At 45.8% G+C, this 23,803-nt stretch overlaps 1 protein-coding gene across 13 annotated transcripts in view; it reads left to right on the top strand.

Moving 5' to 3' along the window:
- LOC139575894 (transcription factor SOX-6-like) overlaps window positions 1-23,803 on the top strand; it is a 91,563-nt gene that overhangs the window by 34,843 nt on the left and 32,917 nt on the right. For 7 of the 13 annotated variants that reach the window (XM_071401319.1, XM_071401322.1, XM_071401315.1 and 4 more), the window contains 4 exons: window positions 3,847-3,970; window positions 8,914-8,993; window positions 20,619-20,768; window positions 22,827-23,001. In XM_071401319.1, coding sequence (XP_071257420.1) covers window positions 3,847-3,970; window positions 8,914-8,993; window positions 20,619-20,768; window positions 22,827-23,001 — 529 coding nt within the window. The remainder of the gene's footprint in view (window positions 1-3,846; window positions 3,971-8,913; window positions 8,994-20,618; window positions 20,769-22,826; window positions 23,002-23,803) is intronic. The other 6 variants (XM_071401320.1, XM_071401323.1, XM_071401316.1 and 3 more) reach the window with 3 other exon arrangements.

Raw genomic sequence — 23,803 nt, 5'->3', positions numbered from 1 at the left:
TTAGAATGAATCTCACTGTATATTCAAGCTGGTTTTACACACTTTATTTTCAGTCATCTTTTATTATATTCACAGATATTTTTGAGTTATTTTTTAAATGATATTTATTTATCTTGTTCACAGTGTTAAATCTAATTAAAACTGAGAGTTAGTGCCATTTCTCATTATGCCAGCACATCGTTGAGAGTGAAACAGATTGCACTCTGTACTGGTACAGACTTCATCAGGTCATCTGAATTGATGATACATGTTGCAAGGCGGTTGAGAGGCCTCTCTCACCCCTGGAAACCTCTGTTGGTGCGTGTGCTGGCAGAGGGAGCAGCCCCAGCCAACTATCTGTCTGACTGATCACTACAGATTCTCTTCCTCAAGTATTCCGAGTCCGATCCTCAGTGCAGAGTCTTCTGGGACTAACAATAGCACCTGTTCCTCATAAGATAGCCCATTCATGTATCTTTAATGAAGCTTTGGGGCAGATGGCGTGAAATGGTATTATCCAGTGCTTAGCAGTGCTAAGACAAAGAGGGAGCAGTGCCAGCGTAACAATGAGTGGGGAGGACGCGGCCCAAGTCCTCTGCTCACATCTGCTCCACTTCATTCTATCAGACTCCTCAAGATCATCCTGGCAATAGAAATATTTTGGGCGCCCAGCTGATAGGTTAATGAACTTGAGGGTAACTCTTTCAGGGTCTGGGTGTTGCCACAAAGTGTGGAGAAACTGACACACACACACACACACACACACACACACACACACACACACACACACACACACACACACACACACACACACACACACACACACACACACACACACACACACACACACACACACACACACACACACACACACACACACACACACACACACACACTGAAATGGAAGTCTTTTGTCTGGGAGCTGATCTGTAATTTATCAACAATGTATTCTCATAACTGGCATTCTTCTGATGCGTTTTTGACGGTTGTTTCCAGTCAATGGAAAACCAGAGTGATAATGTGTAAATTGATAAATGCATTGTCTGCTGAACTACCGTGCCATGTGTTAATTGACAGGCTGAAGGCTAGACTTCCACTATTAGCTGGCACTTTGAAGCTTCTCCAGATTTGATTTCCCTTTCTCTGACATTAGCAGAGTAAATGAAAGTTTAATGTACAGTGCTCATTACTGTAAATCACAACCATTCAAACCCAATGCACTTATTTTCCCCGATACACATTTACATTTCCTCTTGCCTGGGTAAATCTCTTTATTGTGATATCTATTCATTAAAAACACAGTGCTGTCACTGGAGAGATTTCCCTTTTCATTTACAGCTTTGTTTGTAGGCAACATTCAGGATATTTGATGAGTTTAGCTATTGTCTGATTGACACTGTATTTTCTTGATATAGATTTTCACTCCGATTCCAATTATATGGCATCAGATATCTGAACAGAATCTCCTTCTGCTCCTAGAGTGATCTCTACAGTAATTAATGTCGACATGCCTAAACACATTTATTTCAGTCTTTTGTATGAACAAATGTCTGATTTCATTAAACAACTAAACTGATGATATTACTGTTAGAAACAATGATGACAGGGAATAGTTAAGATAAATATTTATCAGTGATATAAGCCGCTCATAGCTATGGAGTAATAGAATTATGATTAAATGTGTTGAATCTGTGAAGCTCAGTGTATTCAGCTTATTACAATAATAGTTCCACTTACGTTGCACATTTGGAGCAGCTGTTTCAGTGTAACACCCTGGCTTTAGCCTGATTCGTTTTGTTAGTTTAATGCGAGTAAGGTTAATTGCAATTATGTATGTGACTGACCTTAATAGCCTTCCTGAGGGTAGACTGACATACCGGGAGGGAGAGAGTCTTTCTCTGCACTGTGAGTGCAGTACATACTTCATCTGGTTTTATAGAACGAACACTCCAACACAGGGCAGGCCCTGTTCCCCAGTGTACCCCTTCACCTGTCGCTGGCTCTAACTCATGTTGGGACATTAATTATTGCATTTTTCCATATGTTCTATACATGTGGGGCCAAGGGCCATCTTTCATCCCCTCTGCCTAGAAACCTGGAACACCAATCCCACAAATGTTTTATTTATTATTTAAGGTCATTTCCACCAGTCTCCCAGGTCATTGACTTTTCTCCAGCCGCAGCACATTTTACGGAAATACTTTTCAGATTATAGGAAAGAAAAATGGAAATGACATGCTTCTCCATTCCTTTTCTAATGTACTTTCTGTACTTGCACTTTGTTGAAAAGCTCCGTAGACAGAAAGTGTTATTTATTTAGTTTTCAGTGTACCTCTGCACCTCTGGCCAGATCGATAGAGTGGTCCTGAGGATATAAAGCGGTGGGGAACGGGCCCTGCTGCACCAGATCAGGGCACACAGGGGGAGCAGACAGAGATCATAAGCAGACCTCAGCTAGAACGTGGGGGAAAAGTCGTTGCTCAAAGCAGGTTGATTTCATGCCCCAATGCTGCGGGAGTAATTGCACCCAGACCCGTTTTATTGCAAGTTGATTTTAAAGAGGGATGAATGGAGAAACATTCTGTAAAGTGTTTATTTTGGGGGCTGACCTTTATTAACCCGTTTTCCAGGCGGGTTCCCCTGAGGTGGGCTGGCCCGGTGCTAGATTAACCCTCGCAGGCCCAACAGCCTAGCTGCTCCCTATCACCGGCAGGCAGGAAGCAGAGGATCACAGTCAGATTGGGCTCTGCTTCAGCTCTCAGCATGTGTCTCATTCTGAAGCCCCCCTACACACTACACTGCCTCTAAGAGACATTAACAACACACACACACACACACACACACACACACACACACACACACACACACACACACACACACACACACACACACACACACACACACACACACACACACACACACACACACACACACACACACACACACACACACACACACACACACACACACACACACACACACAAAAACACTTACACAAACAAACAGACTTACACACACACACACACACAGCGAGAGTCAGCTTCAGCGTGGACAGTGAAGGTTAATAATGTCAGACTGAAATAGTTTAGACACTTTGAGAGTCAGTGTAGGATATGTGGGGGGCAGGGCATGGCTCTGGACGTTAAGATGAAATATCACAAACAGACAGCGGCTGAAAGCCGTTGCTGTAAATTACCGGATCGCCTGGGCTTTTATCGTCTGTAGAAATGATCCTCCAAAAGTATGAGATAGAGGCTGTATATCTGAGCTCATCTTCCCTGTCAGTCAGGGCGGCAGGTTGTTTGTGTGAGGGTGTCCCTGTCTGTTTGTACATGTCCCTATGAAGCGTTATGGTTCAACCTCCCATCTCACCACACCACCGACACTACAGCGAACAGACTGGGGACATTTTGTTGATCCATTCCCATACCAGTCTGTATCTGTCACCATCAGTCATCCCACTCACCGTACACATGCCGTACACACACCATACACACCACACAGCCCTCTACAGGTGCTCAAATACATCATGTAACCTCAATTCCCGTCCTTTGCCTCCCACGTGTCATACCCTCTAGGCGGGGGGGGGGGGGACAATGCGCGTGCAGCAGGGTCCTTTGATGTTCCTATGTGAAATAGTGTTGGAGGGATTAGGAACAGACGCGGCCGGGCCAGGTATTGTGTGAGCACACGAGGGCCGTCAGAGCCGCAGAGCCCCCTGTCAGGACGTGTTAGGCCAGGCTGTGATCTGCTCTGTGCTCCCCTCTCCTCTCCTCTCCCCCTGCCTGCCTGCCTGCCTCAGTGTGCTGCTCTGTGTCTGCAGCTCAGCTAGGCCTCTGTCTGATCTCAGCTTCTCTCTCTGTTCAGCAGGTCCAGGGTCACATGCCTCCGCTCATGATCCCTATTTTTCCACACGACCAACGAACCCTGGCAGCAGCCGCCGCAGCCCAGCAGGGCTTTCTCTTCCCACCGGGAATATCTTACAAGCCAGGTATGCTCCTCTCTTTCTCTCTCTGTTGTTTCTTCCTGTGTCTCTGTCTGTCCTGTTCTCTGTCTACTTCTCAATGTTATGTACATGCAGTTCTCCTCCTCACAGACACAGGTTCATTTTAACAGTATGGGTCATCTTATTGATGAAGGACCTTTCCCAATATATTCTATCCCACATTTATTATGGTTATATATTGCATACATTTACTTGCAATGTATTTTATGTCAGTAATGCTCATTTTCACTGCCCCAGTTATCATAGGATCCTTACAATACACATATTCCAGTCTCCATACGGCATCAAATAAAAGTGTAGTCAGTAAGGCCAAGGCAGATGACGTACAGTACTCTATGTCACCTTGTAAATGGAGCCAAGCCTTGGGGAGTGTTCTGTGTTCAACTCCAAGGCAGCATGCCTGTTCAACAATAGATATGAGTAAAGGAGCACTGGAATGTAAACAGCTTTTCAACATGAAAGTGTCTTGACTTCTCTGGCTGTAATCACTATGGAAGAATCTGCTGAGGGAACTGCCTGCTGCAGTAACACAGTACTCTACCTAGGCACTCACTGACCCCCTCACTCTCTCACTGTACTCATCAATCACTCAAAGGATTATGTACAGCTTAGATGTCAGTTTAAACATACTGCATATTGTGGAATGTGATAGCACCAGAAACAGTACAGTATTAATGTTCAGACATACTATCCTGAGATAGTGTCTTGTCCTTCTGTATCTCTTTATGGAGATGAGCTGACACATGGCACTCATCCAGAGACAGACAGACAGACAGACAGACAGACAGACAGACAGACAGACAGACAGACAGACAGACAGACAGACAGACAGACAGACAGACAGACAGACAGTAGGAGAAAGAAGAGATGAGAAGAGTCAGGGTTAAGGTGTAAAATTGAGAGGAGGAAGAGGAGGGCAAGCGTCTCCCAGGTATACAGTAATTTGTCCTGTGGGGATGAAGGGTGAAGGCCCCCTCCCGGAGGTGCCTCTACTCCCCTTGCCTGTAGCAGCTTGCCTCCCTCTCCCTTTGTGTGATGAACGGAGAAAGAGAATGGCTCCACACGCAACACATTCCAAATCCCAAATTGCTACGACTTGTTGTTTGACTCCCTGCTCATTGTTGCTGAGAATTAAAGATGTGCCACTCTGGGCTTCTATAATTAAATATTCAGGCAGATCCCTGACCTGGAGTGGACCCAGGCACACAGCCTTTCTCCCCTTAGCTCTATGGCTGGGTATTCCTTTTAATTCTTGCTGAACATTGAATATCAGCTGGAAGTAAAGTAAAATTGCACATGCAAGGGTTTTCTCATCTCCCTGACCGACCTGGGGGGAGGGAAAGTCCAGGCCTCTTTTTGTCTGTCCTGAATGCTCTCACAAATACATTTGTTGTTAGCGTCGTATCACAACATTGAGGTAACTTCAGGACATGGTGGAAGGCAGAGGGGGTGGAGTAAGATTGGCTAGTCTAGTCAGCAGGTAAATAGCAGAACATTAAAAGGTGTGGTAGTGCAGCTAATACATTTACTATAAAGCCACAGGATGAAAAAAATAGTCAGCTATTTTGGAACTACAGAGGCATGTCAGCTGGAACACAGCGCCTGAGGGGATTCTTTTGCCTGTCGATTTCTTTAATACATTTGACATGGAAAATGTTTTAGTACAAATACCAGAAGGTATTATGGACTCAAGGCATGCATGGGTCGCCATGTGTAAACACAAACCCTGAATAATTCATGAGTTATTCATAAAGAAAAGGAAAAAGGGTCTGAAAATGACTACCAATGACTACCATCATCAACTGAAGTAGCTTAACGTCTCTATTATCCTCAACCCCCAACGCAAGATCCTACCTTATGACCAGTCTGCTAGATCAGAGGATGCTGCTGTGTCCACCCTCCATGAAGACTAGGGAAGTGGCCAAGCGTTCACTTCCACACTAGGGCACACTAATCTGATGTCATCTTTATAAGACAGACCCTCCCAGGGGCCACTGCTTATGACCCTGACCCCGCGGTGTTGCCACGACGACAGAGCTATTGCCAGCGTCGTAGCATCGTGCCATCTCTCCCTCTGCACACTGTGCTCAATGGCCCTGACGTTGCATGGCAGAGCAGAGACGCATCCTTTAAACAAATAGACGCCAGCTCGCTCTGTTTACATGGACACAGAGACATTCACTCTGATAGTAGTCTAATGGTCCTGCAGAATGACTCCATGGTCATTGGGTCCCTATGCTATGAGGAGGACACACATAGACATCCAGCTGGAATGACTGCTGCCGCATTTATGTTTCCGCCGGCGCACAATAACCGATGGACTTGTCCCTCTTGTGACTGAATACAGTAGCTGCATTAGAGCTCCATGGAATCTGTGTCAGCCATTCATGCTCACAAGTGTTAGGCCTTCTATTGTTGTTCAGCACCAACTTTCTCACCACCTTGTTTAGCTGGATAGAGACATTGTAAGCACTTCAAACAGAGAAAGTGAAATAGGGCACAGAGTTAGTAATTGAACATTCATTCCAGAGCCACTTGTTTTCAAAGAACTCTAGTATTCTGACAGAATATTTTAGATTGCCCTTGGCATCACGTGCCCAGTTGTGAAGAGCTCTGTTAGAGAGAGGCTTTTCCCTTCTCCTGCATCAGGCCCTGCTCTATGGTCCTACCCACTCCTTTTCATTAGTGTTGAGCCCAGGCTCTCAGGCTGTGGTGTCCTCAAGCCCAGGCTCCAGGCAGCTGGAGGGCCCTGCACTAGATATGAGGGTGCTCAACGATAAAGAGGGTCAGGGCCCGATGCCGCTCAGTCCCACACAACTCCACTTAATTGGGCCCGTTTTTCAGCATGACACCTGGCTGAGAAAGGAATGCAGGATGAGATGAGCCTCTCTCTCCAACATTACCATCACAGACAGAGACCTTTAAACATTATTCAGCAGCTCCTGTCTGTCTCTGCTTTCACTTTCTCTATAGCATTATGATGTTGAACAGGTAGCGGCTCGTTGGCCCCATCTGTCTTGTTGGACAGGGAATGTCTTTGATACTGGTCTTGTTGGTAGTACCGACCATCTCAGAGGTAAATTACTGGTTGATTCCTATGGAGGACCGTCTGTATGTAAGCTCTGACAGGACATAAATCACCCTTGAGCTTGGTTCACTGTGGATGAGAGATCCTGTTTGGATCACAGTGGTCACTGTGCTGCATCAGGGCTCCGGCAGCCGACTTGTCATGATGAAGGGAATCCATCCATCTCATCCCTCAGCAGTTCCAGGAGTGACAACAAACACCCGATCCATAGCGTGCCAGAGTTATGTACCCAGCTCTGACACAGCCATGGCATCATCTGCCCCCACCCCTATTTAACCCTCCTAGAGATCCATCACCCAGGCCTGACCATGGGATCAGCCGTCCTCAGGACAGCAGCACACTTTGAAACCCTGGTTCTCTTTCATTACTGACACCAGGCTGGCAGCACGCCCAGTCTACTGGAGTCTGCATACAACCCTGGACCCTCTAGACCCCCCTGAGACCTCCCTCCAGACCCCCCAGTACAGTGCCGGGGGTGTCCTCTCTTGGCAGCTGACCCCTCCCTGGTTTCACATGACTTCCTCCCTGGTTTCACATGACTTGTCATTGAGCCCCCCCTGAAGTCAGGCAGAACTCCCCCACTCCTTCTCTGTACAGAGAGAGGGATGACATACTTATGCATTGAGAGAAAAGGCCATGCGGGTAGTAACGACCCACACCCCACCCCTCCTACGAGACAATTTGAAATCACTTCACTGGCCTGATTTTATTTGCCCCTGCCTTAAATGGGGATTGAATTTCCTGGCTTTATCACAATGTGCTGTGCTGTACAAGATTGCAAAGTGAGGGTGAAGGAAGAAAAGGGGAAAGGGAAAGGGGGATACCTAGTCAGTACAACTGAATGCATTCAACTGAAATGTGTCTTCCACAAAAGACAATGTATAGACATGTACCCTCATGCCTGTGGCTTAATGGCTCTATATGAAGTGACAGGCGGAAGTGGGGTCTGAACTAGGGCCAATTCCCCCTCAGTACGCATGCTTCAATCAACCCCCACTCCCCTCTCCGCTCCCCTCTCCCCTCCCTTCTCCGCTCTCCTCTCCACTCCCCTCACGCCAGTAGGCTACACTACTGGCCTGGCCCGTCTCACTGGGGTTGTTCTGTCTGTCTGTCTGTCTGTCTGTCTGTCTGTCTGTCTGTCTGAACACACTGGGCTGAGTGTAAAGGCTTCTGGTACTGAGTGACACACTCAACGCTCCCACAACATCAATCATATAGACTCCACCTACTACATACCTGTCCTTCAAACTCACTGACAGCTTGCCAAGGCACTGTAAAGCAATAAAATAAAAAATTATATAAAAATAGTAGTTCATACTGGTTAGATTGATGTGATACCAAGATAAAAATTGTATTTGTTAACCGTGTTATTGTAACAACACACTTGTTCTAACTCGTTTCTTAAAGCACTGTTCCCTCTTGTCTGCCAAAACTCTCACTGCCAAACAAACAATGTTGTGTCAAACAATAGCAAATGCCTGAGAGAACATGCTACTTCCTCTGTGTAATCACTTATAATCACACAGATATTTAACACACACACACGCACACCTTTCATAGTGCCTGTTGTTTTCCAGCGTGGAGATGGAGAGCAGGGAGTGGGAGTTTGAGGAGGGGTGTAGTGTGGTGGAGGGATACGTTTCTGAGTAATGCTGCTCCAGTCGGCCCAGCTGAGCCTTTTGTTGGTGCAGATGTTTGGGCCAGAAGCCGAGGGCCCAGAGGAGGAGAGGAGAGGGAGAGGAGGGCCCAGGGACTGTGTTGGCACATGCCTGGCTGCTGTGGGCCCGGTTCCCTTAGCTCATTGTCTCAACCTGTGCACATTGTTCTCTCCCCCCGACAGGTGATAACTACCCGGTGCAGTTCATTCCATCCACAATGGCAGCTGCGACAGCGTCAGGACTCAGCCCCCTCCAGCTTCAGGTATGTGCTACGACAAAGAATGCTGCTCAGGACGCCTGCCAAGCCCAGGGCAGAGTAACGGCTAAGCAGCTGTATGTTAAGTAATGAGCTGCACACTAAATAATCCTGGAGGCCCTAGCTCCCACAAGCTTATCACCTTACACATGCAGTTTACCCTGTTTTATAGAGGATTTAACCCCATAGCTCCACCAGAGATGGGAGTTAGGATGATAATAGTTATTAGAGGGAATGAAAATCACTCCAGTTACCTTAATCACCTCCTGTAGAATCTATCAGACAGAGACTATTTACTGTATTAGGAAAGTTAAATACAGACCTCTGATGTTCCTGCATTACACTGTATGACCTAAAGCTGTATGTGTTGTGTGCAGACAGAGGGGTGTGCAGTCTAAATGTAATCGGGAGAGCGGGAGACCGGGAGAGAGCGAGAGAGCAGGAGAGCGAGAGAGAGCGTGAGAGAAAGCGTGAGAGAGAGAGAGAGAGAGAGAGAGAGAGAGAGAGAGGGAGAGAGAGAGAGCGAGCGAGAGAGAGAGAGAGAGAGAAAGAGAGAGAGAGCTTGATTCCTGAACAGAAGGAGAGAATGCTGGGATAGGCTCCAAAGCCCTGCAGGAGCGTTCACATGAAGCTGTTAGAGCTGAACTGGGGTCAGGGGCTAACCCCAGGCTATACTGTTTAATAAAGATAATTATCTGGGTTCCATCTTCATAGTCATTACCGTTATAATTATTATCACTATTACTATCCGGCTCCTCTCCAGGCCCGAGCATGTTCTTTCTATCCAAATTGACAATATGTATTCCCCAGGTTACTTTCTCTGAGTTCTATTTACATAACCACTACACAGAATGGCTATGGGAAGCAGCGAAACCCTCTGTACAATTACACTAATGCTATTACTCCTGCCTGCTTGCTTAAGAAATTATCAAAGCGCCCTTTGCAGTTCTGTGAAGTATGAAGATTGAGGATATCTTTTGAAACTGTGTAATCATAAATATTTAAGGCTATCTGAAACTACTTGAATAAGGATCGTCAGTAGACTTTAATGTTCTGCCTTTGAAACAAAGGAGAAAGGAGAGCGAAAGAATTAAAAACAGCTCTCCAAGCGCCTGCTTTTTGTGGCCGTTGTTTTGTCAACACCAGTGATAAGCTGTTGATAGCAATTAGACATTAAGAAAAACAAAACCAGAGGGAGACAGGACTAGGAGGAGGGGAAGGCTGAGAGGAAAGTGTCTTGTAACTTTTTCTTCTTGCTGATACATGAGCACAATTTGTCCTTCAGAGCTTATCGCTCTCAGCATTAATGAGCCTTGGCAAGTTCTAACAATGCTTGCAGTTGGAGCTGGAGAGCCCTGCTTTATCACGCAGCGAGCCATGCAGCCATGGGAAGAACAATCAGGAACGTGGAAGGTGTGGGATGAGTCTGCTCATGTTCTTCTTGCGTGTGTGTCTGTGAGTATGGGTGTGTGTGTGTGTGTGTGTGTTACTCTCTGTTTGCGTATCATAGAGAAAGCTTGAGGTTAGCACAGTCTAGGCCTACTGAGTGTCTATTTATAGTTGTGTTCTAGGTCAGATGGGCTAGCCATATATCTGAAGGTTAGGCTGGGGTGAGGAGGGGGCTTCAGCCATTAATTCTGATAACGTATTTAACCCTGGGAATGGGCGAAAACAGAGCCTCCAAGACCATGACTTGGCTGACCTTTAGAGAACACAGTAAACAAAAAGAGGTGCATTCCTATTAATTGAAGCCTGTCCGCCTGTGGTATATTCCGGCTGCCGGCTGCTATTTACCCTGCATAGAGTCTCCCTTAAAACAGCAAGGCAAGTCAAACATGCCCTTTTCTCTAGTGCTGGGATCAACAAGCTAACCATGTGACTCCTATCACTTCTTCTACAAAGCGCTGGGGGACAGGATGATTAAAACAGAATATGAAGGCAGAGATGGAAGTGATTAAGTTAAGTTCACTCTCTCCTCGCATAGTGATAATAGTGTTAGCTTCCGCCGCCCATCTCCCACAAGTCTACCAGTGAAACAGAGGGAGATGCCAAGAGAGAACACAACAGGAGCTCTGTGTGTGTCACACAAGTCACATCAGGACAAAAGAAGCAGACAATATGTTATTTTAGTCAACCAGAACAACAGAGATACAAAGAGTAGATGTGTCATTTGTGGTGAGAGGATATGAGGAGACACTTTGTCCGGCAGTTGTCTGGCTTACACTGTGGCTCCTTGTCAGTGAGAGGACAACTAATTTGAGCTGTGCATCTAAGAACAGGAAGCATCACATTATGATGTTAGTTTCTACTGGGAAATGACGTTTAATCAATGTGGAAAAGTGATTGGATTTGAAAAAAGTAATCAACGTAAGGTCATTTGGTATTTTTTTCACCCAACTTTTAACCTAACATTTGGTGACATTTTTTGTTGATTTCACACTGAATTCACATTAGTTGACAACTCAACCAAATGTAAATCAAAACTAGACGTTCAACTGATGTCTGTGTCCAGTGGGTTATCATGTTTTTTCCTCCAGTGTATTTCTGATGTCTCTCCTAGTCTGTGTAGGCTCTTATTCTACATGCTAATCTTTTAACAAAGCATCTGTGCTGCTAATTGCTGAGGAGATTGTGTGGAGGATCAGCCAGACAGAAGTGTGTGTGTTCTGGGTGTGATCATCAGTAATGACCATATCACTAAGTTTGGTTTTCACACATCACCAGACAGGAAGCACTGAGACTCAGCAACCCCCCCCCCCCCCCCCCTCACCTGCAACCCCTTCAACTTCCTGGGCTGAGGACCCTCCCCCTGCATGGCATTGGCTCAGCATGCCTCTCTAATTAAAATATCACTCCCTGTCAGCAGCCTGGCAAGGTATAATTTTCACCAATTTACTCAGTTTAGATTGTGAAATATATGAACCTTAAAAAAGTATCTTATTGGAGGAATTAATTCCCACAATGCAGCAGCAGTAATGTGCTCAGCCATCCAGTCAGGAATGCTAGCCGCTCTGTCAGTCTTAATGTTGGCCACGCACCCGCTCACAATTTCCACTGTCATAACAGTCTGGGCCCTGCGCGGAGGATCCTCTCACTCCCCCTCCTCTCTGCCCTTTCTCTCCAGGCATAAAAAACCAAGGTAACAAAGGTTTATAGGGCTGATGGATGTAAATGAATCTTGGTCGGTGCGTTTGAGTGTTGGAGAGTGTAATTTGCTTGTCAATACAGGGTGGGATGGCGTGGCCATGGTGGCTGGCAGGGAGAGACTGTCGCCAGGCATTTTCAGTACACAGGGCAATTTCACTCAATGCTTCCCTGACAGATTGGCCCTCGTCTACGAGTCACAGGAGAGAAGGTGTGTAAACTATCCCTCCGACTGAGTGCCCCTCTTCATTAGGGTCCACTCAGGCCTGGGATGAGCTCAGGACAAGCAGGAAACAATAGCTCCATCCTGGACTGTCCTGGCCTGATTACAACTGACACATCTCACCTAATAGGGGAAATTGTGCTCAGATTGTACCCCCGATGTGTCCCGCCACCCACTATATTCAATTGAGCGGACACAACAAGAAAATAATTTCCTTAAATTTCACAAATTAATTTTCTATTTGGAGTTGTACTTAATTTGTTGTTTATACACTATCCCCTCTCCCATAAATTGCCCTGTGAAAAACAATTTCCTTAAAGCTGATGTAGGCCTGATACATTGTTGGGCCCTTTTACCAGGGTGATAAACAGGAGAGGGAACTTTAGACAGGACTCTTTTTTATCATTGGAGCCAGACTTGGGGTTTAAGCAGTTTTAGAGAAAGCATCATTGGATAAAGCGGAACATCTGTGTCCTCTCTATAGAGGATTAGAGAGAGCAGCAAATAGGAGCCTCTGCTTTCACTCTGTCAAATCTCAAATTTTACTCCCTATCTCTCTCTGCCCCTCAGTCTCACTCTATCCCTTTCTCTCATCTATATCTCCCTGCTTTCTCCTCCATCTCCTACTTTGTATATTACCCTCTTTCTTTCTCTCATGTCTTTTCTTAAGCTCTTTCTGTGTGTCACTCCTGCTCCTTTTCTTCCCCAAATTACACAGGCCGCCACATCCTTAAGCTTTAAAATATTGGATGTTAAATTGCTTGAGTGGTGACTTTACACTGCAATTACCATCCATCACAGTGGAAATGGTATCACTCAGGTCCCATGCTAAACCTTCTCCAGCCTCGCTGTCATAAACACATGAAAGCAGCAGCCCACGTGCTACAATGACAACCGGACCAGATCTGAGCAGAGAGAGATGCATGTGGAGGGCACTCAGTGGCTGAGACGGCTGGAGTGACAGGGAGGACTCAGAGTCTCAAAGACTCCCAGACAGAGAGGGAGAGCAGGAAACCTGGTATTATCTTTTGTTTGGAGGCAAATGCATGTGTACTCCGGATGTGTGGAGAGACTGGGGCCTCTGCCATCACCAACAACAAGTGAAGCACTTTTCACTTTGAGTTTAAAGAGAGAGAAGAACTGAGACAGACAGACAGACAGACAGACAGACAGACAGACAGACAGACAGACAGACAGACAGACAGACAGACAGACAGACAGACAGACAGACAGACAGAGAAAGAGAGAGAAAGAGAGAGAGTGAGTGAGTGAGAGTGAGAGAGAGAGAGCAGCTGGTTCTCTGTTTGTGAGGAGAGGAGAAGAGAGCAGTGTGGTCTTTGAAGGTAACCCAGAGCAGTGCAGCAGTGCTAGCTGTGTGTGGAGAGGAGGAGAGCTAATGGGATGGCTAGGTGAGCAGCTGGATAGGCTCTTTAGTGAACAGAGGGACAGATGGACAGACAGTGTGGATAATGCAGTGAGAGGCGCTGAATGTGAGGGCTGGCTCAGGGGCCTGACTGATGACTAGGAGCTTTGGGCCTGGAGAACCCACACAGTGCTAGGCTAGGATAGTTAGATCCAAGATGAGAAGGATTGTGTTGTTGAGAGTGTGTGTGCATTTGTGTGTGTGTATTAGAGTGAGGCAGGCTGGAAAGAGAGAGAATGAGAGAAGGAGGAGGGGTAGAGCAGGGGAGCAGGTTGGGTGCCAGCAGATGAGACAGATGTTGGGCCATACTGGAAAGCATCGGCACAGTGCACCAGGACGCCTGCCTCCGCTCCTGACATCTGGGCCTGGCCTGGGTCAGCCTGCCTGGTCGCCCTGGGCAATGAGCCTGTACAAGCCTTGTGGCAAACGGGGCTGGCGCTGCGTTGCCTTTTAAACGGCGGGGTGCACTGGAGCATGATTAATGCCCTCATGTCCACCCTACTGCTCAGCAAAGGCAAGGCAGAGGTGACTGAGAGAGAGAGTGACAGAGAGAGAGAGAGAGAGAGAGAGAACACCCACTGCCTCAAACAGCGGACAGACATCACACTCACAATGCCGTGATGTATAGAATAGCCATGTTTTCTTTCAGTCATTTATATTCTGCAGAGATGTTTTTCAGTGTGTCTTTTGCGTCAAACTGAGTTGAATCTGAGGCCTCAGTTGTTGTAAGTGTGTAATGCACCATAATGGCTGGGAGCAGGAAGGCTGTCCAAATCTGCCACTGTATTTTACAGCATCTGTCACTGCGCTTTGGCCCTGCCCTTCTCTTTAAGACCAAACAAGATTCTACAGCTTGTTTTTCTGAGAAATGTTTTTTTCCCTCCCTGTTTTTCCCCCAAAGCCCACTCCACATCCCCCTCGCTCTCCCTCCTCTGCCCCAAGTTCACAAATTGCAGAGGTGACGTACAGAACTTACTCTGCCTGTTATCAATGCTCCTCTCTAGTTGTTACTTTTCCTTTTCGTTTAACACCAAATTAAAAGTGTGGAAACTTAACGAATACCAGGCTGAAACAACACAAATCTAATTCATTGTGATTGATTTTGTCCCGACTGGACTGATTTATCCAAGAGGCAAAATAATGAGTTTTCCTTATTCATAAAAAAGGGTAATTGATCTATTGGCTTTTATATATATGCCCTATACTATATCTAAATAGCCTCAGTTGAGTCTAATATGCTGGGAGCATGGTCTGGACATGTGCTGAGATGTCCATCATCAGTGGAGTGTGTAATCTCAGTATAATGTTGTCGCAGGCAGAAAAGTGAACCTCCTCGTTTAACCTCTGCCGCCTCCAGAGGGCTTGTTTTTAATTACTAGAGGCTAACAAGCTGACCTTGGGCCTGGCGCGCTCATTTGGAATCCATGCTCGCTGAGATGTGCTCTGCTCTTCTGGGAGAGATGGGGGGAGGGAGGAAGGGAAGGAGGTAGAGAAGGAGGGAGAGAAGGAGGGAGGGACGGGGTCGCAGGAAGGGTGTGTGTGTGTGTTTGTAAGTGTGTGTGTTTTAACTGTTTTCTGTGAGGAAGGGGATACTGTAGGAGTCAACACAGAGGCTTTGTTCAGTTTTCGTTCATGTTTCTGTGTTCTGGCAGAAATAGCATCATCCCCAGGAGAACCCAGGCAGCAGGACCTCTGTGCCTGCCTGCCCAGCAGAGCCATGGGGGAGGGGTGAGGGCTGAGGGAGTATAATGTCAAACATCCAGAAAAACAGGAAACTTTACCAGCCCCAACGATTTATAGTATAGCACTGAAACCAAAACATGACATTTATCATAGACATAACTTGTTGTGTTAAAAGTAGTCATTATTCACCCCCATTTGCTCTCTCTCTCTCTCTCTCTCTCTCTCTCTCTCTCTCTCTCTCTCTCTCTCTCTCTCTCTCTCTCTCTCTCTCTCTCTCTCTCTCTCTCTCTCTCTCTCTCTCTCTCTCTCTCTCTCTCTCTCTCTCTCTCTCTCTCTCTCTCTCTCTCTCTCTCGCTCTCTCACATACACTCACTCAACACAAACACTCTGGCATATTCCTACCCTCAATAGCCGTTTCCCTTTTAATTGGTAAGGACAGTGAAGTCAAGCGTTTTAGTGCTTGAGAGTAGTTTGTTTTTGTGGCAATAGGATAGTGCAGGGTGAAACCACTACTGCTGATGATGAGTTGCAGAGAGCAGAGACCACTCAGGACTCCACTTGCTGCATGCTGGCCATAGTGGACCTGGGGCACCAAGCCAGCTCTTCCCAGTCCCCAGCCCCTGATCCCTGTCTTACCATTGACTTTCAGTGTGACCCTCATTACCAACAGGCACCTTCTGCCGTGGCAGCACAGCAAGATGGCGTGGGGCGTGGGGAAGGGAGTATGTGTGTGGGCCTACTGGGAGAGACCTCTGTGAGCCAGGCAGGAAGGCAGATGTCTTTCAGTTAGGGGACTGGAACATGTGTCTGGCCAGAGACAGTGTTAGTCAGTCAGTCAGGTCAGCCAGAGGCTGTCTCCTGTCTCCCCCTCTCCCTCTCTCTCCCTCAAACTCACACCCCTCTGTTTCACCTAGTACACGGCTAGTTAACACGTACATTTTTACACAACTAGGCTGAAATGCATTGGAGACGTGGCAGCCCTCCGCTGCCCTACCTCCTCCCTGTCCTTGAGCGGTGCATGGTTTAGTTAGTGGTGGACTGTGTGTCGTGTCACACCTCCCTCCTGCATGTCTTCCTGCTCTCCTGATTGTGTTTATTGTTTCTTACCTCCTGGAGTCTGCCTGTGCTGGGTAGAGCTGCAGCTCCTCACCCCATGGCTACGTCCTGCTAATCAGGCCTCACAAAAGCCAGGCTGACTGCCTCTAATTTGAAGCAAAACCCAATTATGCTCTTTTTCCGGAACAATAAAGTTCTTCCCACTCGAGGTCAGGGGCTTGCCCATCTACAGCTCTGTTAACAAACATCTGTCCAACAGACTTGGCTTCCGCTCCGCTCCTACACAGACTGGAGCCTCACGTGTAGCCTAGAGACATAGTCAGGCAGCTCAACTCCTCCGCAAACAACTATGTCACCCTAACCCAAAATGCTCAAACTAACTCAACTATGTCACCCTAACCCAAAATGCTCAAACTAACTCAACTATGTCACCCTAACCCAAAATGCTCAAACTAACTCAACTATGTCACCCTAACCCAAAATGCTCAAACTAACTCAACTATGTCACCCTAACCCAAAATGCTCAAACTAACTCAACTATGTCACCCTAACCCAAAATGCTCAAACTAACTCAACTATGTCACCCTAACCCAAAATGCTCAAACTAACTCAACTATGTCACCTTAACCCAAAATGCTCAAACTAACTCAACTATGTCACCCTAACCCAAAATGCTCAAACTAACTCAACTATGTCACCCTAACCCAAAATGCTCAAACTAACTCAACTATGTCACCCTAACCCAAAATGCTCAAACTAACTCAACTATGTCACCTTAACCCAAAATGCTCAAACTAACTCAGCTATGTCACCCTAACCCAAAATGCTCAAACTAACTCAACTATGTCACCCTAACCCAAAATGCTCAAACTAACTCAACTATGTCACCCTAACCCAAAATGCTCAAACTAACTCAACTATGTCACCCTAACCCAAAATGCTCAAACTAACTCAGCTATGTCACCCTAACCCAAAATGCTCAAACTAACTCAACTATGTCACCCTAACCCAAAATGCTCAAACTAACTCAACTATGTCACCCTAACCCAAAATGCTCAAACTAACTCAACTATGTCACCCTAACCCAAAATGCTCAAACTAACTCAACGTTGTGTTAGTGAGATGGATTTGGGGTGGGGGGTAGAGTTGTGTCCATTTCTGTGGCCCCTTGAAGACAAAAGGCTGTTTGTGTGTGAGGCGGGTGCAGCGCTATCATTGTGGGAACATAATCAGTCGGTCATTTCCGCTGCCCATGTGCTGTTGTTTGCCTCGGGTCCCCCAGAAGAATGAACCTTTTGTGTGCCGTGTATGTGGCGGCGATAAAGTTTGGTCCAGGAGAGTATACATGTTTATATCTGGAGATATGTGAGCAGGACACAAAGTGCTTTGTTTGGCTTTAGTCAAAGGGTGGGGCACACAGGCCACCAGGGTTGTGGCACATTTTCCATCCACACAAATGGAGTATGTATGGGGCCCCGGCAAACCAGGAAATGAGACGGGGCATGCTGATTGGTCATACCGAACAGAAAGTAAATTCTCCTTGACAACGCCATCCGTTTGAATAACATAGAAACAGAGCGGCTTACCTACTCTGAGCCAGAAAGGCTTGTCAGAGAGTGATGAGGTGGTGTCTGTCTGGTCTGGAGCTGTGAGAGATTGTACATATTGTACACTACCTAGCCCTCACTCTGAGACAGGAGTCCTAGTTGACAGACCCCTGCCACTTACAGCAAGGGACAAAAGCCAATTTAACCACTTACCTGGTGGCCAATCAATAATAGCCTGAAGCAAACAGTAGCGCTGTCAACATGGCAGGCTGACCACCTGTTACGCAAGTGCAGCAAGGAGCCAAGGTAAGTTGCTAGCTAGCATTAAACTTATCTTATAAAAAACAATCAATCTTCGCATAATCACTAGTTAACTACACGTGGTTGATGATATTACTAGGTTAACTAGCTTGTCCTGCGTTGCATATAATCCATGCGGTGCCTGTTAATTTATCATCGAATCACAGCCTCCTTCAACTTAGCCAAACAGGTGATGATTTTAGAAAAGCGCATTCGCAAAAAAGCACAATCGTTGCACAAATGTACCTAACCATAAACATCAATGCCTTTCTTAAAATCAATACACAGAAGTATATATTTTTAAACCTGCATATTTAGTTAAAAGAAATTCATGTTAGTAGGCAATATTAACTAGGGAAATTGTGTCACTTCTCTTGCGTTCAGTGCAAGCAGAGTCAGGGTATATGCAACAGTTTGGGCTGCCTGGCTCGTTGCGAACTAATTTGCCAGAATTTTACATAATTATGACATAACATTGAAGGTTGTGCAATGTAACAGCAATATTTAGACTTAGAGTTGCCACCCGTTCGATAAAATATGGAACTGTTCCGTATTTCACTAAGAATAAAAATGTTTTGTTTTCAAAAATGATAGTTTCCAGATTTGACCATATTAATGGCCAAAGGCTCGTATTTCTGTGTGTTTATTATATTATAATTAAGTATATGATTTGATATTTGATAGAGCAGTCTGACTGAGTGGTGGTAGGCAGCTGCAGGCTCATAAGCATTCATTCAAACTTTACTGCGTTTGCCAGCAGCTCTTAGCAATGCTTGAAGCACAGTGCTGTTTATGACTTCAAGCCTATCAACTCCCGAGATTAGGCTGGCAATACTAAAGTCCTATTAGAACATCCAATAGTCAAAGGTATATGAAATACAAATGGTATAGAGAGAAATAGTCGACGCATCATAAATCCTATAATAACTACAACCTAAAACTTCTTAACTGGGAATATTGAAGAACTGGGAATATTGAATCACCAGCATTCATATGTTCTGAGCAAGGACCTTAAACGTCAGCTTTTTTACATGGCACATATTGCACTTTTACTTTCTTCTTCAACACTGTGTTTTTGCATTATTTAAACCAAATTGAGCAAGTTTTATTATTTATTTGAGACTAAATAGATTTTATTTATGTATTATATTAAGTTAAAATAAAAGTGTTCATTGTTTATTCAGTATTGTTGTAATTGTCATTATTTCAAATATATATAATAAATCGTCTGATTAACCGGTATCGGCTTTTTTTGGTCCTCCAATAATCGGTATCGGTATCGGCGTTGAAAAATCATAATCGGTCGACCTCTAGTTCATAGTGCCTAGAAGTTTTAACAGGCATCACTAAAGCCTCCAGCTTTCATCAATGATAGACAATCTGCCCTCCTTATATCTAAAGTTTATTTAAATGATGACGTTTATTGAATTGTGGGATTTTTTGACCCAAAACCCTTTTCTGTGATGTGTGTCTGACAACTGTTATTTTAAATATGTTTTCAAAAGCCTTATCAGTATCCATAATAACCCGTTCACTAAGCACCTGCCAGATAATCAGGACAGCAGTAGACATATATAATATTATACAGAGTTCAACCCCTTTTCTGTTTGGAAACGTGATTGTCATTAAACACCTAGCCAGTCATCAAAACCACACGTCTGAGTGGTAAGTCACCACTGGTTACTGATTTATCGCCAAGGAAAATAAGCATGATGACATCAATGGTCTTTGTGCAGCCTTAATAATATATGCGTTTAATGTGTTCTGTGATGGGAGTCCAACTGGGTTTGGTTTTCTAACAGTGTGGGATGGCAGGCGTATAGAGGGCCAGCTCAGGTGGCTGTCTAGTAGTGTCCTATTACAGGCCAGAAAGCCCAACAGAAACCTCTCTACTGTGGAGGGAAATCAGAACAGTCTCTCTCCTGTTGAGTCTGAAAACTTCTCTCTGTGATGAGTGGAAAAAGAGCGCTCCAAGTGTGCTGAATGAGAGCCATGGCTGTGTGGTTTTTAAGGCTGCTGTCTCTCCCTGGATTCAAGCTTTGATATACAGTAAAGACCTTTGATGGAGGTTCTCTGCCAGGCATGGAAAGAGAGGAAGACGTGAAGGAGAGAGACAGAAAAAGAGACAGAGAGACAGAGAGCGAGAGAGAGACAGAGAGAGAAAGAGAGGAAAAGAGAGAAAGAGAAAAAGCTTTGAATGGTGTCTGGCTTTGGATGTTAATGCCTTGTGGGTTTCCTCCCTCTCCTCTCTACAGCAACTGTATGCCGCCCAGCTTGCCAGCATGCAGGTCTCTCCTGGAGCCAAGATGCCGCCACTCCCCCAGCCTCCCAACAACAGCGGGCCCATCTCCCCCTCCGGCCTGAAGAACGACAAGAGATCCTCCAGCCCTATCACTCAAGTCAAGGTAGGCCCCGCCTCTCACCCCTTACTTCACCCACCTACAGCCCACCGCCTAAGTACTGGAGTGGTTCTTGACCCAGCCTGCTGATAACTCAGTAAATGAGTGGTAGTAATGGTAGTGGTGCTGCTGTTCTGTGTTCTGTGCTAATACTGGGCCAACCTTGTCCATGTCCACATCAATCTGTGGGCCTTTAACAAGGCCCGCTCTCTCTCAACCAGAACTCTGTGGACATGGTTGCTATGGCTGTGGACGCTCTAAGTGAGAGAATTTGTTGAACACATGGTTTCAGATCACAAGGAACAGCAGAACCTTTTTTATTATGACGGAATAAAACCATTAGAACAGAGAGAGAATCACTCATATGTAAATGCAGTTTAAAAAGTGAAGGGATCAGAAGGATTGATGACTCTTATTGTCTTGTAAATAAACCCGAGAGCAGGGTCTGCTACTGCATGGCCTGGATCCACCAGACCTCCGTATGGAGCATAGAGTAGATACATCATCCTCTCACCATGCGAGGCCATAATCAGAAACATGCCTCCATTTGGAAAAATCATGTCATTGAATGGTACAGTAGGGCAGCTCTCTCTCTCTCTCTCTCTGGTATTCTCTTCGGCATGCAAGCTTTGGAGCTAAACACGGCCTCCCCCACAACCCCACCACATCTCCCCCATGACCCCAGGCACACAGCCTCCTGGGAGCTCATCCATGGGCCTGTATCAAGATGTCTCCTAAACCCTGTCACTTTATAGGATCTATGTCATCAAGGCTGTTTGTTAGATAAGAGGCACTACACAGATCCTACAGGTCTTTTCACTCAGATATTGTGTCATTGAGTTGCTGTTCTGAATGGACTCTATGGGTATTTATCATACTTCTAAACACTAAGCTTGTGAGCTTGAACTATCAATAATTAAACACTAATGTAAAGTACATATGTCCCCAAAGCCCCATCTGTATTCATCCTTAGTTAGAATTAGATTGCTGTTAGTTTTGTTTGTCAGCTTTTGGCTTCATTGGATGACAAACTGTTATTGGCACAGCAATAACAAGGCCTTGAGGCAGTCTGTGTCTGAGCCAGCCATATGTTTGGACAAGGAGACACTTGGGCTTTAAAAAAGACTGTTAACAACAGCATACAGACTAATCTCAGCGAAGAGGCTTCACTAGAGAGATACATAAGGAGGCAGTAGAGCTATACTTGACCCACCCAGGTACTTTCCTCCATTGGTACGTGTGTAATACCTACAGTACCATCCAGTCAGGTAGCAGGTATCCTCTCCAAGAGCTCCTAGACACTGGCCTGGAGAACACCACAGATCACCATCAGCCTCAATCACACCTTACTGCTGCTCTGTGCTGTACTGCAACCAGCCCAGCAGACATGTCCTCCTGTGACCTGACATCTCACATTAACTCACCCAACTTTACAAAGAATGCATTCTAAACCAGTTATACATTTTATTACACACTGTCGGATGCAGTATTACATGAAACAAATGACTAACACCAGTATCCGCAAATGAGAAAGGAAATTGGAAAACAACTTAATGAATTAGATAACGCAACTGACGTTTGATGACTGTTACTTACAACCATCTTTAATCATCACCATGTATCTCTGTAATGTGGTTATTATTCATTCTTAGACCAGAGAAGAGGGAGAACAGATGAAGATGTACAGAGAGGCAAAATCGGATTTAATTAGTGTGAACAAAGGTGCTGAGCAACTGTGAGGACGGCCATGATGGCACGGTGCCAGCAGATGAATGAGGAGAGGAGGGGAGAGAAGGGGAGAGGAGCGGAAAAGCGGGGGAGAGGAGAGAAGGGGAAGGGAGAGGGGGAAGTAGTGGACGGTCAGATAGGAGCGCTAGTAATTAGCCAGAAGCAGACTGTTGTCTGGGAGCCCACACATCCTCCAATAGGAGGAGCCCTTATTCACATCTGTCTCCTCTCTCTCCCGCTGTTTCTCCCTATCTATCTCTCTCCTATCTCTCTCTCTCTTCCACTCTCTCTCCTCTCTCTCTCTTCCACTCCTCTCCCTTACCCCATCTCCACAAGGAGGAGGGAACGCAGCCTCTCAACCTGTCCGCCCGGCCCAAGACGGCAGAACTGGTCAAGTCCCCCACGTCCCCCACACACAGCCTGTTCACAGGCAGCAAGACCAGCCCCAACAGCCTGTCCAAGAGCGGCATCCCCAGTCCCCTCGGAGGCATGGGCCGTGGGTCTTCTCTGGGTAAGAACTGGCCACACTCTGCATCTCACCTCCGGCTCCATCTCCAATAGTCAATACATACTGATTGAATCTGTTTTGAAGTTGGCACTCCCTCGATCACATAGAAAGATCATTATATTTCCATAACAGTGATGTAGGATCGAAGCTAGATATTTTGTTGGTTTTATTTTCTGTGTTTAGATAATGGGAGTTGAACATATAGTATTTCACACTGTCAAGTTGTAAAAATGGCTTTGAATGTTGCCCTTTTTTTATCTGGATGAACCAAAAGTTAATGACGTTTATCTCTATGTAGACAAAACTGTTGACACAATTGCAACTCTTAATCTCGGTGGAACCTTGGTATTAAAAACCATGCAATCTAGAGCTGCGGATGTTGTAACACATTATTTGTTTTTAAGAGGTCTCACGTTTCACCATCCCTCTCATGTTAAGCCTTTCTACTCAGCGTTTGCTAACTGTTATTAAATGCAGTCTTTCATTAAAGCGCCTGCATTTCCGCTGTTCCGTTCAGACTGGGGGTTTGAACCCCATGTTTGTTTTATTCTATTTCTGTGTCTTTAACTGCCATCCCTCCTCACCTAACTTTGAGATGTTAATTACACAAAGAAGGTCGACAGACTCGGTCTACTGCCTCTCGCTGTCTTTAAAACAGACCCACCCGTACACAGATGCAGGCAGCACACACATGCACGCACGCATGCACACACACGCACACACATACACCCTGACGGGGAAAAGGGAAGAGGACCTCCTACAAGGCTTGATTCTCCACATAGGATGATGAACACCTGTCAGTGGG

This window comes from Salvelinus alpinus, chromosome 5 (genome assembly GCF_045679555.1).
Source record: "Salvelinus alpinus chromosome 5, SLU_Salpinus.1, whole genome shotgun sequence".
Classification (NCBI taxonomy): domain Eukaryota; kingdom Metazoa; phylum Chordata; class Actinopteri; order Salmoniformes; family Salmonidae; genus Salvelinus; species Salvelinus alpinus.
The sequence above is the reverse complement of the archived record's forward strand: the minus strand, read 5'-3'. Positions and strand labels throughout refer to the sequence as shown.